At 46.2% G+C, this 14,402-nt stretch overlaps 1 protein-coding gene across 1 annotated transcript in view; it reads left to right on the forward strand.

Annotated features, from left to right (window-relative positions):
* The window catches only part of LOC149971460 (ADAMTS-like protein 3), a 231,058-nt gene that overhangs the window by 183,285 nt on the left and 33,371 nt on the right, over window positions 1-14,402 (forward strand). The window contains exons 21-23 of the mRNA XM_090222838.1: window positions 2,807-3,066; window positions 3,670-4,243; window positions 8,413-8,647. Coding sequence (XP_090078964.1) covers window positions 2,807-3,066; window positions 3,670-4,243; window positions 8,413-8,647 — 1,069 coding nt within the window. The remainder of the gene's footprint in view (window positions 1-2,806; window positions 3,067-3,669; window positions 4,244-8,412; window positions 8,648-14,402) is intronic.

Here is a 14,402-nt window from a genome sequence, read left to right on the forward strand (position 1 = left end):
GATTCTGAAAGCATACAGTCTCTGCATCCCAAATGGCACCATGTTCTCTCAAAATTAGTGTATATATAGGGAATAGGGTGCCATTGGTCCTGGTCAAAAGTAGTGCACTTGGAAATAGGGTGCCATTTGGGACGTATTCACTGTGAACATGCTATGGGTGAGTAGGAGTCTTAAATATGTACACTTGAAAGTGATCCAAAGTAGTATAGAGAATAGGGTACCGTTTGTGATCCAGCCACTGTGACCATACTGTACCTAAGTACAAAGTCTTCTATATCTATATGTCTGGAAAGTGATTATCCATGAGAATAAAGACACAGGAACATGTTCTGTTCTTTATCAGGCCATCGACAGCTCCAGTTCTCACTTTGAATGTTTACATTTGAACCGACTAATCAAAAACATGTGTATATATATATATATATATATATATATATATATATATATATATATATATATATATACACATGTTTTTGATTAGTACATACATACATATATACATACAGTATATACAGTATATACAGTATATACATATATACACACACACACATCTACCTACAGTATATACATGTTATCCATGCCAACGTACAAACAGTACAGCATTACTGACCGCAATATACACACACACACACACACACACACACACACACACACACACACACACACACACACACACACACACACACACACACACACACACTACAAGCCAACTACTGTTCTGTGCAGCCAAGCGTACTTCCAGAATGAAGAGAACATCTGAAAAGCATACAGAAGTAAGGTCAATGGTTGTTCAATGAGTGTCTGTGAGTTCACACTGTAAAGGAAATAGTCCACTCTCCTACGGTGTGTGTGTGCGTGTGTCCCAAATGTGTCCCAAAGTGTTCACTGTGTGTCTGAAAGCTACCATCTCTCTGAACTGCCTCAACAAAGAGAGGATATACAATGCATGATTGAGTGCCTCGCAAATGTCACAGCTACTCCTTAAAGGAAGTGTGTGTGTGTGTGTGTGTGTGTGTGTGTGTGTGTGTGTGTGTGTGTGTGTGTGTGTGTGTGTGTGTGTGTGTGTGTGTGTGTGTGTGTGTGTGTGTGTGTGTGTGTGAGAGAGTGAGAGTGAGAGTGTGAGTGAGGGAGAGAGAGAAACTGTCCTACCCAGCTGCTGCTTATGAGGACCAGGGTCATGGTGGGTGCGTGTGTGATGTGAGCGCATGCCCGTGCCTCTGTGCATGAACTTTCAACATGTCAGAATACTACATCTATAGATTCACAATAGGGTAGTGTGTATACTACATCTATAGATTCACAATAGGGTAGTGTGTATTCTACATCTATAGATTCACAATAGGGTAGTGTGTATACTGTGTTTTGTGTTTGGAGATATTAGATGGAATGACTTCACATTAACCAAAGGATTGACTCTCCCCTGCTCTCATCCTAGCCTCAGGTTGTGTCCCAAACAGCACCTTATTCCAAAAACAGTGGATTACTTTTCATCAGGTCCCATAGGGCTCTGGTTAGTACTGCACTATATAGGGATTAGGGTGCCATTTGGATGTAGCCTCAGAGTCTCAAGCACAAGGTCATGTTGCCTCATGCTTCTAGCCCAGACCTTATCTCATTCCCTGTTATCAAAGCTAATGATATCAAATCCACAGGATTAACTTGACCCAGATATACAGGGAGAGTGCTTCCCAAATGGCAAGCTTTTGCCATATAGTACACTACCTTGGAGCAGAGTCCACATTGCCTCAGTCTAAGTATGACCATACAGGCTCTGGTCACTACATAGGGAATAGGGTGCCATTTGGTACGCTCACAGAGAGTGCGTTAGAGGGAGGGTCTGAATGCATTGCCTCACAGTCTAAGTATGACCATCGGTCAGTACGAGACAGAAATTACAGTGATTGAAATGTACTGATCTTTCGTGAGAGCTTGGTTTTAGGTCCAGCTGATTCCAGACAGAACAGGGTGGAAGATCTTGTTCTCTACTAATCGACTCTTTTCTCATTTTAAGATCACTTCATTAGATCACAAGGTCCAACTGAAATGTGACTTCTGCTTTTAACCCCTCCAAGGACATAAATACACCCAGGTTTTGGAGAGCTGTGGGGAGCTGCCACACTGGGCGCCCTGAGGAGCTGTTGTTATGGGCGGTTAAGTGCCTTGCTCAAGGGCACAACAGCAGGCAATGGCATCTGGGATTTCACACCGGCAACCCTCTAGTTTCCAGCTCACTTCCCGATAGATTTTTCCTGTCAGACCCAGGATTTGAACTGGCAACCATCCGGTTGCTGAGTTTCCTCTTTAACCGCTAGGCTAACTGCCGCCCAAATTATGCTAATGCGAATGTAGAATCATTATTCCAAATCAAATCATTATCATAATGTCAGATATAATGTAGGTTTTATTTATAATATTTTGTGTTAGTTATAAAGTTGTTTTATCCTTCTAAACCTTCATGCTATAGCCTATATTTGTCATGTGAGTAAATGACAATGGTTTAATTCACTGTAAGAGGTTGACCACCGTTATGTTCTCTCTGTCTCTCTCTCTCACTCTCTCTCTCTCTCTGTCTCTCTCGCTTTCTCTCTCTCACTCTCTCTCTCTCACTCTCTCTCTCTCTCTCCCTCTGTCTCTCTCTCTTTCTCTCTCTCTCTTTCTCTCTCTGTCTCTCTCTCTTTCTATCTCTCTGTCTCTCTCTCTCTCTCACTCTCTCTCTCTCTGTCTCTCTGTCTCTCTGTCTCTGTCTCTCTGTCTCCCTCTCTCTCTCCCTCCCTTTCTCTTTCCCTCCATCCATCATTCCATTCAGAGCATAAGATAGAGATGAACCCCAGACAGCTTGTGAAGGAAGCATCCAGAATCAACCAGCAGCCCACAAAGGAGACAGGGAAGGAAGCATCAAAGGAAACAATCAAGGATCCAGTAAAGCGTTGTCCGTTGATTCTAGGCTTGAGTCGTATCTACATCCAGACCCGGCAGGAGAAACGCCTCCACCTGACCATCGGTGGGCGTGCTTACCTCCTACCAAAAACCTCCCTGATCATCAAATGCCCTGTCCGGCGCTTCCAGGTTGGATCCTTTCCTCATGGTCTTTATTGTTGTAATGGATGAGAACATATGCCATGGCTGGGGTTTCCAACTATGACTGGACATGTTTATCATTTAAAATCACTTACATTTAATTTTGTAGATTCATTCTGGCAATAGACAAATCTCCCTGAACAGCTGTTCTGCTCAGCTTGTCAGGAGGTAAAGGCCATTCCAGGACTCCAGTCTAAATTGAGAGGTTGGCCTCCTTAGCTCTTATTTTTGCCTTGTGTTTTGCCTTGTGTTTTGTCTTGTGTTTTGTCTTGTGTTTTGCCTTGTGTTTTGCCTTGTGTTTTGTCTTGTGTTTTGCCTTGTGTTTTGCCTTGTGTTTTGCCTTGTGTTTTGTCTTGTGTTTTGCCTTGTGTTTTGCCTTGTGTTTTGCCTTGTGTTTTGCCTTGTGTTTTGTCTTGTGTTTTGTCTTGTGTTTTGTCTTGTGTTTTGTCTTGTGTTTTGCCTTGTGTTTTGTCTTGTGTTTTGTCTTGTGTTTTGCCTTGTGTTTTGTCTTGTGTTTTGTCTTGTGTTTTGCCTTGTGTTTTGTCTTGTGTTTTGTCTTGTGTTTTGTCTTGTCTTGTATGTTGCGTCTAGAAAGCCTACATCCGTTGGGAGAAGGACGGCCGCCCCCTGTCCAGCTGCAAGCGTCTGGGCGTCACCAAATCTGGTTCTCTAAAGATCCACAGCCTCGGAGTCGTGGACAGTGGGGTGTACGTGTGTATCGCCGGGCCCGCCTCAGACACATTCACCCTTAAACTGATTGGCAGCGACAGCAGACTGATCGACCGACCGGTTGAAAACGAATCGGACCCCGAACCTGGCCTAGACCTGACCAGGATTCAACCACGATTCAACCCTCAGGACTGGGACCCCCAGGGTCTTCCTCACTGTCTCCCGTTTACCCCCAGCCTCAAAGGTCCCAGTCTGTCTCTGCTGCCCGGTGGTGTGGAGGCCTCGGTGCTGCAGGTGCAGGCGGGGGCCTTGGTGCTGCAGCCCTGGAGCCTGGAGGAGAGGGTGAGGAACGTGAGTCTCCAGGCGGAGATGGGAGAGATCAGCCAGGAACAGGCTTCTCAGATCATCTACACCCTCATCACAGAGATGTCTGGAGGCCAACAGGCCTCCACAGAGCAGTGGAAAGGGACCAAGGAGGAGACGGGGAACCCAAAAGGTAACCTTTTGTTACGATAGAAAATAATCCAATACAATAGAATACAACTTTTTCCCTCCAAGGATGTCACCGTACCAGAATGAAAAACACCACATGTACATCATACACATTAGAAACAGTTACCCAGGCACACCATGCTGTACATATAGGACAGAAACACTCACATTCATTCATAATGAATCTGCAAGTGCCTGATAATTTTTTTTGCATAATATTAATATACAGTATTACATAACTTTTTTGTATAATAGTTATGTAATGTATGCCGTTACCATGTCGTTTCTAAGCAAACACCAGGTCGTTAGCGGGCTGTAGAATAAAGTTTAGGGCTAGTTTGCACTCAGAGGGCTCTATTTTCAGGCCGGCATTAAGGCAGCACTAGTGTCAAACGCATGTTAGTTTGCAATTTTATAATGGAAATTCTGGCACACTGGTATTTTCCAGCCCTAACTCCATGTCTGGCAATTGACCTTTCTTATATCAGCTCACTTGTGCTCAGATGGAGGGGTGGAAATATTTGAGGCGTGTCCTTAAAAACATGATCCAAAGTGCTAATTTCAGGCAGTGCTGGTAGGGATATTTAAGACCGACCTAAAGCTGGTTTCAGCAGTAACGCAGATGGTTATGACATGAATATTGACAGCAGAAACACAGCCTATCCAGCCGTGACGCACACTGTCCATATGAACATGGAACAAGAGGAGCCTGATGTGCTTTTGGAGTCTGAATACTTCCTATTTAGAAACACAAAAAACGTGCTTTTCCCCATTTTCTTTCATTTGCTTTAAAACCAGGCACAGCCTCCTCTCAATGAAGGCTTTTTTTCTGCCCAAATCAATCGCAAAGTAGTCAAGACTGTCGATAAAGGGTTTGGCTCCCGAGACCACTTGGAAATAAAACTTAATCACCAAAGCTTTATTAAAATATCAAGTTTGAGAGGAGTAAAACAGTGAGCTGACATTCCTTTTTTATCCCTGCATTGTAGGCAGGCCCACATTATTCTAGCATGCAGGTCACATTTTGAACGTACGTAAAAACCCCTCCATGATGTAGAACCCAAGACCTCCCTTAGGCCTACTATAATGAAGGCTGGTTCAATAGAAATGACCCACTATAATGAAGGCTGGTTCAATAGAAATGACCCACTATAATGAAGGCTGGTTCAACAGAAATGACCCACTATAATGAAGGCTGGTTCAACAGAAATGACCCACTATAATGAAGGCTGGTTCAATAGAAATGACCCACTATAATGAAGGCTGGTTCAATAGAAATTACCCACTATAATGAAGGCTGGTTCAACAGAAATGACCTACTGTAATGAAGGCTGGTTCAACAGAAATGACCTACTATAATGAAGGCTGGTTCAACAGAAATGACCTACTATAATGAAGGCTGGTTCAACAGAAATGACCTACTATAATGAAGGCTGGTTCAACAGAAATGACCTACTATAATGAAGACTGGTTCAACAGAAATGACCTACTATAATGAAGGCATTTTACCGGAGAATTTTAGAAGTTGAACACTCTCTTTGGTCTAACGTTATATGCTAATTTGACTTTGGTGCAGGGCACATTACTGTCTCTGGTCACATACTATATCAAATCAAATCTATGTTTATTTGTCACATGCACAGAATACAGAAGGTGTGGTGAAATGGTTACTTGGATAGTGGAGTCTTTTGTTTAGACATGTAGCTAGCTAGCTTAACAATGAACCGTAATCCCAACTCATAACATTATTACCCTTCATGAATCTGCAGGTAGTTTACCAACCAGGTTCAACGTTAGTTAGCTAGCTTTAACTTGAAATGAAAAATACTTTCTGATCAAATTAGAAACATATAATATCTGAAAATGTATACTATACTATCTTACATACATGGATGGACGCTTCTTATCATGTTTCAGATAAGACCCAGATGCAGACTGTGTCAAAGTAACAATGTTCATTGCAACAACAGGGGAAAAGGTACAGCACAGCAGGCAGGTTCAGGGTCAGGTCATTCAGAGGTCAGTAATCCAGAGTAGTGGGGAAAAGGTATGGCACAGCAGGCAGGTTCAGGGTCAGGTCAGGTAGAGGTCGGTAATCCAGAGTAGTGGGGAAAAGGTACAGCACAGCAGGCAGGTTCAGGGTCAGGTCAGGTAGAGGTCAGTAATCCAGAGTAGTGGGGAAAAGGTACAGCACAGCAGGCAGGTTCAGGGTCAGGTCAGGTAGAGGTCAGTAATCCAGAGTAGTGGGGAAAAGGTACAGCACAGCAGGCAGGTTCAGGGTCAGGTCATTCAGAGGTCAGTAATCCAGAGTAGTGGGGAAAAGGTATGGCACAGCAGGCAGGTTCAGGGTCAGGTCATTCAGAGGTCAGTAATCCAGAGTAGTGGGGAAAAGGTATGGCACAGCAGGCAGGTTCAGGGTCAGGTCATTCAGAGGTCAGTAATCCAGAGTAGTGGGGAAAAGGTACAGCACAGCAGGCAGGTTCAGGGTCAGGTCAGGTAGAGGTCAGTAATCCAGAGTAGTGGGGAAAAGGTACAGCACAGCAGGCAGGTTCAGGGTCAGGTCATTCAGAGGTCAGTAATCCAGAGTAGTGGGGAAAAGGTACAGCACAGCAGGCAGGTTCAGGGTCAGGTCAGGTAGAGGTCGGATCCAGAGTAGTGGGGCAAAGGTACAGGATGGCAGGCAGGGTCAGGGCAGGGTCAAAGCCAGGAAAAACTAGAAAACCGGAACTTGGACTAGACAGGAGCAAGGAGAAAACCACTAGTAGGTTTGAACAAACAAAACGAACTGACAACAGACAAACAGAGAACACAGGTATAAATACACAGGGAATAATGGGGAAGATGGGCGACACCCGTAGGGGGGTGGAGACAAGCACAGACCGGTGAAACAGATAAGGAAGGGCCTGACACTTCTCCCTCTCTGTCACGGATGCCATGGTTGCCCTTAGTTTGAAGATGTAATCTGGAGACAGGTGTTTTATACAACAGCCTTCTTTCTGTCTGTTCTCTTTTTGACTCCCTCTGCATTTTTGCAATCAATTGAATTTTCTCCATCTCCTTAGTTATCATGCTCTAATTCCACCTGATTCTACTGATTTCAAGACTTGCTCCTCCAGAAAGTGAAGGGCAACACTTTTGCAGTTCTACTACGTGATATCTTTCATAAAAGCCATTTTAGAAAGGATTACCTACACATGCTGACCAGCTTATGTTATAGACAAAAGTGTGCTACATGGCAGACCAATCCGAACTCATCTCTCGGCATGTCCAGCCCATCCATTATCTCAGCCAATCATGGCTATGAAGGTTCCTGGCTCATGAAGGTTCCTGGCTTTTTCCGTGGCTAAACCAACTAGGCCCGTAATTTAACAATTGTATTCGTATTTACAGATGGCATGCAAGTGTGTTATTAAGACACATGAAAGTTTACATGTTCCAGAAGGCATTTCTGCCCAAAACGTTTACGTTCAAATGCCTCTCCTGTAAAGTAGTGATGTGTGATATATGCCTAGTTTTCTGAAATTAGTCACATATTTTGCCATGGAGCACATTCTGATTGGCCAGTGAGGGGCCAAGTCTCGAGACACCCACAACTTGTTTATTCATCGAGCCCCAGCCCCTTTCGCGCCAATGCCAATAAGTGTACCGAGAATTGTGATAGTGAAAATAGCAAAACTATTTCTGACACACCCCTCAACCTATAGCACTACCGCCTGCGTTTAGATTTACCATTCTGTTAGGTTTGTTAAAATAGAGCCTGAAACAGGATTGTGTATTCAGATGAAACATTTGCTGGCACTATATGGTGTTAGAGTTACATTTAAACGTGGGTATTCATAGGACAGATACTTTCATAGCTAAATAAAAAATACAAGTTATTTCTTTATGTTCAGTTTATATACAGGAATGAAACCCACAACTCATTATGACATTACTAGTGCATCAAATGTGTTTTATCAAGGTTGGGGGTCAATTCCTTTTCAATTCAGTCAATTCCTTTTCAATTCAGGAAGAAAAACATACAATTCTAATTCCAAATGTTTCTCATAGAGCATCGAGATGTGGAATTTCAGTTTATTTCCTGAAACTAATTAATGGAAATGGAACTGACCCCTACTGTAGTTATTATTTAATCTGCAACATACAATGTGATACGATCTCAAATCTCAATAGACCGGGCACCAAACTCGTCAGAGTGGTCGGCTAGTAGCTTCAAGAGACCAGTGATCATCCGACAGAGGCAGAACCCCCCGATGACCTTCCAGAGGAGTCTGAACATCAGTGTTGGCCAGACAGCCTTCCTGACCAACGCCACGCGGCAGCTGTACCTGCTCTGCCCCTCAGAAGGCATCCCGCAGCCCCAAATCACCTGGACCAAGGACGGAGTAGAGCTACAACTAACTGACAGGTAACACATACAGTAACAGTACACAAATGCACACATGCATACTGTCACACACACACACACACACACACACACACACACACACACACACACACATAAATAAGACATGCCCATTAGCTTTATGTTATCCTCTATTCTCACTCCTCTTTCCATAATATAGTGCAGCAGCCCTCTATGTGGGGTATAGCTCAGGCCTGCTGGACTTGGCTTTGCCCTGGAGAGAATACTGATTGTAGCTATGCAGGATCCCTGTGAGAAGCTATGGAAACTGTTACTCATATATCAGAGAAAGGAGAAAGGACTCGGAGCCCGTTGTGAATGTTCTGTGTTCCGAGTCCGCCTCAGATCATGGTGTGAAATTTACAATTTCACCTTCCGGACCCTGTTGCTAAGTCTCACTCCTCGTCCTCAAGTCTTCCTCCTCCCCCTCTTCAAATCTTCCTATCTACTCATGTCTTCTTCCTCCTTTACCCCATTCTCATCCTCCTCTTCCTCACATCTTGTATAGCACCCTCCCTCCTACTCTTCCTCACATCTTGTGTAACCCCCTCCTCCTCTTCCTCACGTATTGTATATCCCCCCCTCCTCCTCCTCCTCCTCCTCTCCTCATGGATCTCCCATGGAGCTGGAGCAGCACTCACTGTTTTACAGGGTCAGCTCAGAACTTGGCTGGAGAAGGGAGAGAGTGTAGAGAAAGGGGATAGAGAGGTGAGAGTGAGAGAGGAAAGGGAAGGGAAGAAAATGGCTAGAGAGGGAAGAGAGGTGAAAATAGAAGAGAAGGGAAGGAGAGAGGGGAAAGAAAGAGAAGAGAGAAGGGGAGGACAGAGGAGAGAGCGGGGAAGGAGAGAGAGGGGAAAGAAAGAGGAGAGAGAGGGGAAAGAAAGAGGAGAGAGAGGGGAAGGAAAGAGGAGAGAGGGGAAGGAAAGAGGAGAGAGAAGGGAAGGACAGAGGAGAGAGAAGGGAAGGACAGAGGAGAGAGAGGGGAAGGACAGAGGAGAGAGAGGGGAAGGACAGAGGAGAGAGAGGGGAAGGAAAGAGGAGAGAGAGGGGAAGGAAAGAGGAGAGAGAGGGGAAGGAGAGAGAGGGGAAGGTAAGAGGAGAGAGAAGGGAAGGACAGAGGAGAGAGAAGGGAAGGACAGAGGAGAGAGAAGGGAAGGACAGAGGAGAGAGAAGGGAAGGACAGAGGAGAGAGAGGGGAAGGAAAGAGGAGAGAGGGGAAGGAAAGAGGAGAGAGAGGGGAAGGAGGGGAAGGAGAGAGAGGGGAGGAAAGGCAGCATAAAATTGGGCGAAAAAGGCGAAAAATAAAAAAAGTGAAATGGGAAAGGGGAAAGGGGAGGGAAAAATGGATGGTTGATTGACATTCACAGGGCCCAGGGCCGAGGCGTGAAGCTGTGTGTTCTCCCAGTTCCGTGTGAGTGTGGAGACGGTTGCCCTTCACTTGCTCTTATCAAAGTGATGTGGTCTTGGAACCAACGTGTTGTGATAGCAGGCAGCGGGACCGCCTGTTGTGTACTGTAACCCGTTTGACCTCTCTAAAGACTTGGATAGATTTAAAGTGGAAATTCAGTAACTCTTACAAGACAATGGAAATTGCTATAATTAAAACCAATGTGTTTCGGCCTTTAGCCTTCATCAGGATTTTTCAACAGATTTGCCAGGCCTCATGTTCATTCAATGAGGGGAAAGACGTTTGTTTTAGGTTGCTTACCGGCTTTTTAAACCTGTAGTAGAGAAATAAAAATAACATGTTTTATGTTTGATGTGTATGTATGCCAGTGTGGAGCCAAAGGCACATTTCCACATTTGGACTTGCTTGCTTTTGGTGGTGCAATGCCCTGAATGCCATGGCAGTCTTTCCTTCATAGAAGCTGCTAAGCCCGACCTGACACCAGTGTCTCGCCAGATGTTATCCATAATGTCTCCTTTGGCCTTCTGGGAGGTCTTGGTCCATTACATGAGGGGGCCCACAGTATAAATGTACTGGCATCCAGCTCAGGATGTCCAGCAAATCTCAGCCTTCTGACCTTTATCTGGAAAATCTGGACAATTAAGTTGTTTGTGGTCCAAATGTCATCATGTGATCCTGATTGGTCAGACTTGGTTGGACCATGGAAGCACAGGATGTACTGGACTGTGGAGGCGCACTGGAGGCCTGATACGTGGGACCGGTACAGGTGGCACCGGGCTGATGACATGCACCTCAGGGCGAGTGCGGAGAGGAGGCACAGGACGTACTGGACTGTGGAGGCGCACTGGAGGCCTGATGGCCGGTACAGGTGGCACCGGGCTGATGACACGCACCTCAGAGCGAGTGCGGGGAGGAAGCACAGGACATACTGGACTGTGGAGGCGCGCTTGAGGGAGCGTGAGAGGAGCAGGTACAGGACGTACCTGACTGGGAAGGCGCACTTGAGGGAGAGTGCAAGGAGCAGGCACAGGACGTACTGGGCTGTGAAGGTACACTGGGGACCAGGAGCGCTGAGCCGGCACAACCCGTCCTGGACAGATACCCACTTTAGCGCGACAAGTGCGAGGAGCTGACACAGGACGTACTGGGCTGTGAAGGCGCACTGGAGACCTGGTGCGTATGGCCGGCATCAATTGTACCGGAACTTTAACACACTTCTCAGGACAAGTGCGAGGAACTGGCACAGGTGGCATCGGACGGCTAACACGCTCCTGAGGGCGAATGCCGTGCATACTACGCCAAACCAACAGCTTTCTCTCTTCACTCTCCTCCAATTTGTCCAACAACTCCTCGAAGGTCTCTAACTCTCCCCTCCGTTCACTCTCCTCCAATTTGTCCAATAACTCCTCAACAGTCTCTGACACACCCCTCAACTTCGCCAACCACTCCGTGTGCCCCCCCCAAAAAAATTGGGGCTGTCTTTTGGGCTTGAGTCGTGGCCGCGAACCCTAGCCTCGTCGCTGTCCTTCCCTCGCTGCCTCCGCCTGCTTCCATGGCAGGCTTTTGTCTCCTGCCATTATCTCCTCCCAAGTCCAGGATGTCTTCTCCTCCTAGCCACGCTGCTTGGTCCGTTTGTGGTGGGATCTTCTGTCACGTTCGTCATAAGGAGTAGACCAAGATGCAGCGTGGGATGTTTCCATCCTTTATTATGGAATAGAAAACTTCAAAAGAACACAAACAACAAAGTGAACAACCAAAACGTGAAGCTATAATAATGCTCTCAGGCAACTATACATAGACAAGATCCCACAAAGCACAATGGGAAAATGCCTACCTAAATATGATCCCCAATCAGAGACAACGATAAACAGCTGCCACTGATTGGGAACCATACTAGGCCAACATAGAAATACAATTCACCTAGATAACCCACCCTTAAATCACACCCGACCTAACCAACATAGAGAATAACAGCTCTCTATGGTCAGGGCGTGACAGTTATGCATATACTGAACACGTGTTCAAGTCACTTTGGATAAAAGCGTATGCTAAACAACTGAACAGTATTATATCATCCTGTCCTATCCTGTCTACTGGCATGTCTACTGTATATATTCTAATGCATGTGTTTAGCAGGTTTTACATGATAGGTACAGTACTGGCCGTAGGACCGTTGCTAGCCACAATTCTATTTTTCCAGGGATGTGGTCTGAGAGAGTACATTTTCCATGCTCTAATGGTTTATACGTTCCCCTCTAGGTCCACTGACTCCATGTTATAAAGTAGAAAATCATTTTTCCCCATTTACTACATATAGCAGAGTAAGTCTGATACTTGGATTATCTAAATAAAAGGTCAGACAATATGTTAGGCACAGATCTAGGATCAGCGTACCCTCCCTTAAGCCTCACCTTAACCGTAATGGGGGGACAAACAAAACTGATCTTGGATCAATGTCAAGAGGGCAACTACATTCTGCTACAGAGTAGAAAGAGGTTTCACCCCCTAATGGTTATGGTTAGGCTTCAGGAAGGGTAAACTGACCCTAGATCTGTGCATAAGGGTAACTTCTAGCCTGTGAGTGGTGGCCAAGCATCAGTCTGATGAAGTGGGATCTGGGTGGGAGTAGCTCTGTGTACATTCCCACATGGTCTAAATGGGATCTAACAGAGAGCTTATAGCCCCATAAACCACTGCATGGCTTTAGCAGCCCCCAGCCTCCCTTAGCCACATACCCATATACACAAACCCTGTTTGTTTCCCCAGACCCAGATCCTGCCTCTCTCCCCCAGCCCATAACCCCAGACACAGACCCTGCCCCAGCCACAGTCCCTGTGTTCCCAATCCCAGCCCTTGCCCTCTCCCCACAGCAACACTCCATATAAACAGTCCCTGTCCACTTCCCCCAGCCCCTCTCCCCCATGCCCTTTTACACCAGTCTCAAAGGAAGTAGACTTCATGAGTCCAAAAACAGTATCTCCCTCTCTCCAGTCCCCACAAGCTGTTTTGACCCAAGCTTTCCCTGCATGGTGGTTCCTGTAATCTCTTAAATCTGTTATTGGAGTGTTTGAACCTGGGCCAATATTCATAGTGCCTCCATGCAGAAGTGCTGATCTAAGATCAGGTCTTCCCTGTCCATTAAATTATATTCCTTATGATCTAAAATGCTAAACTGAATCTCGATCAGCACTCCTACTGTGAGATGCTTTATGAATACGGCCCAGGAATCAAGTAGACATTGTGTTGCTCCTCTGTCCTGGATTGGTGGTGTTTGTTCCAGAGCCAAGGGAAGCTCAGGCAGACTTATTGGCCTTGAGGAATAGTTGAGCGGCCAGAGAGGAAGGACAGCTCAGAGCATGGGAAGAGGACCAGTCCCTTCAGAGAGGTGAAAAAGAGACTGAACTGTCCAGAGAGGAAGGACAGCTCAGAGCATGGGAAGAGGACCAGTCCCTTCAGAGAGGTGAAAAAGAGACTGGACTGTCCAGAGAGGAAGGACAGCTCAGAGCATGGGAAGAGGACCAGTCCCTTCAGAGACTGGACTGTCCAGAGAGGAAGGACAGCTCAGAGCATGGGAAGAGGACCAGTCCCTTCAGAGACTGGACTGTCCAGAGAGGAAGGACAGCTCAGAGCATGGTAAGAGGACCAGTCCCTTCAGAGACTGGACTGTCCAGAGAGGAAGGAGAGCTCAGAGCATGGGAAGAGGACCAGTCCCTTCAGAGACTGGACTGTCCAGAGAGGAAGGACAGCTCAGAGCGTGGGAAGAGGACCAGTCCCTTCAGAGACTGGACTGTCCAGAGAGGAAGGACAGCTCAGAGCATGGGAAGAGGACCAGTCCCTTCAGAGACTGGACTGTCCAGAGAGGAAGGACAGCTCAGAGCATGGGAAGAGGACCAGTCCTTTCAGAGAGGTGAAAAACAGACTGGACTGTCCAGAGAGGAAGGACAGCTCAGAGCATGGGAAGAGGACCAGTCCCTTCAGAGACTGGACTGTCCAGAGAGGAAGGACAGCTCAGAGCATGGGAAGAGGACCAGTCCCTTCAGAGAGGTGAAAAAGAGACTGGACTGTCCAGAGAGGGAGTTCGGGGTTTATGAGGCCCTCTTACCGACATTCTGTATGTGTGTGTCTGTCTGTGTGTGTGTCTGTGTGTTTGTCTGTGCCTGTGTGTGTGTCTGTCTGTCTGTGCGTGCAAGTGTGTATGCACGTTTGTCTGCCAATCAAATGAGCAGGTCTGTGCATGTATGCAAGCAAGGACACGTGTGTGTGTGTGTGTGTGTGTGTGTGTGCATTCGCTTGTGTTCGAGACTTTAAAACACATACAAAACATGCCAATCATAACAATCTAGTCTAATC

The sequence above is a fragment of the Oncorhynchus mykiss genome, chromosome 26 (assembly GCF_057628025.1).
Source record: "Oncorhynchus mykiss isolate SJ-2025 chromosome 26, ASM5762802v1, whole genome shotgun sequence".
Classification (NCBI taxonomy): domain Eukaryota; kingdom Metazoa; phylum Chordata; class Actinopteri; order Salmoniformes; family Salmonidae; genus Oncorhynchus; species Oncorhynchus mykiss.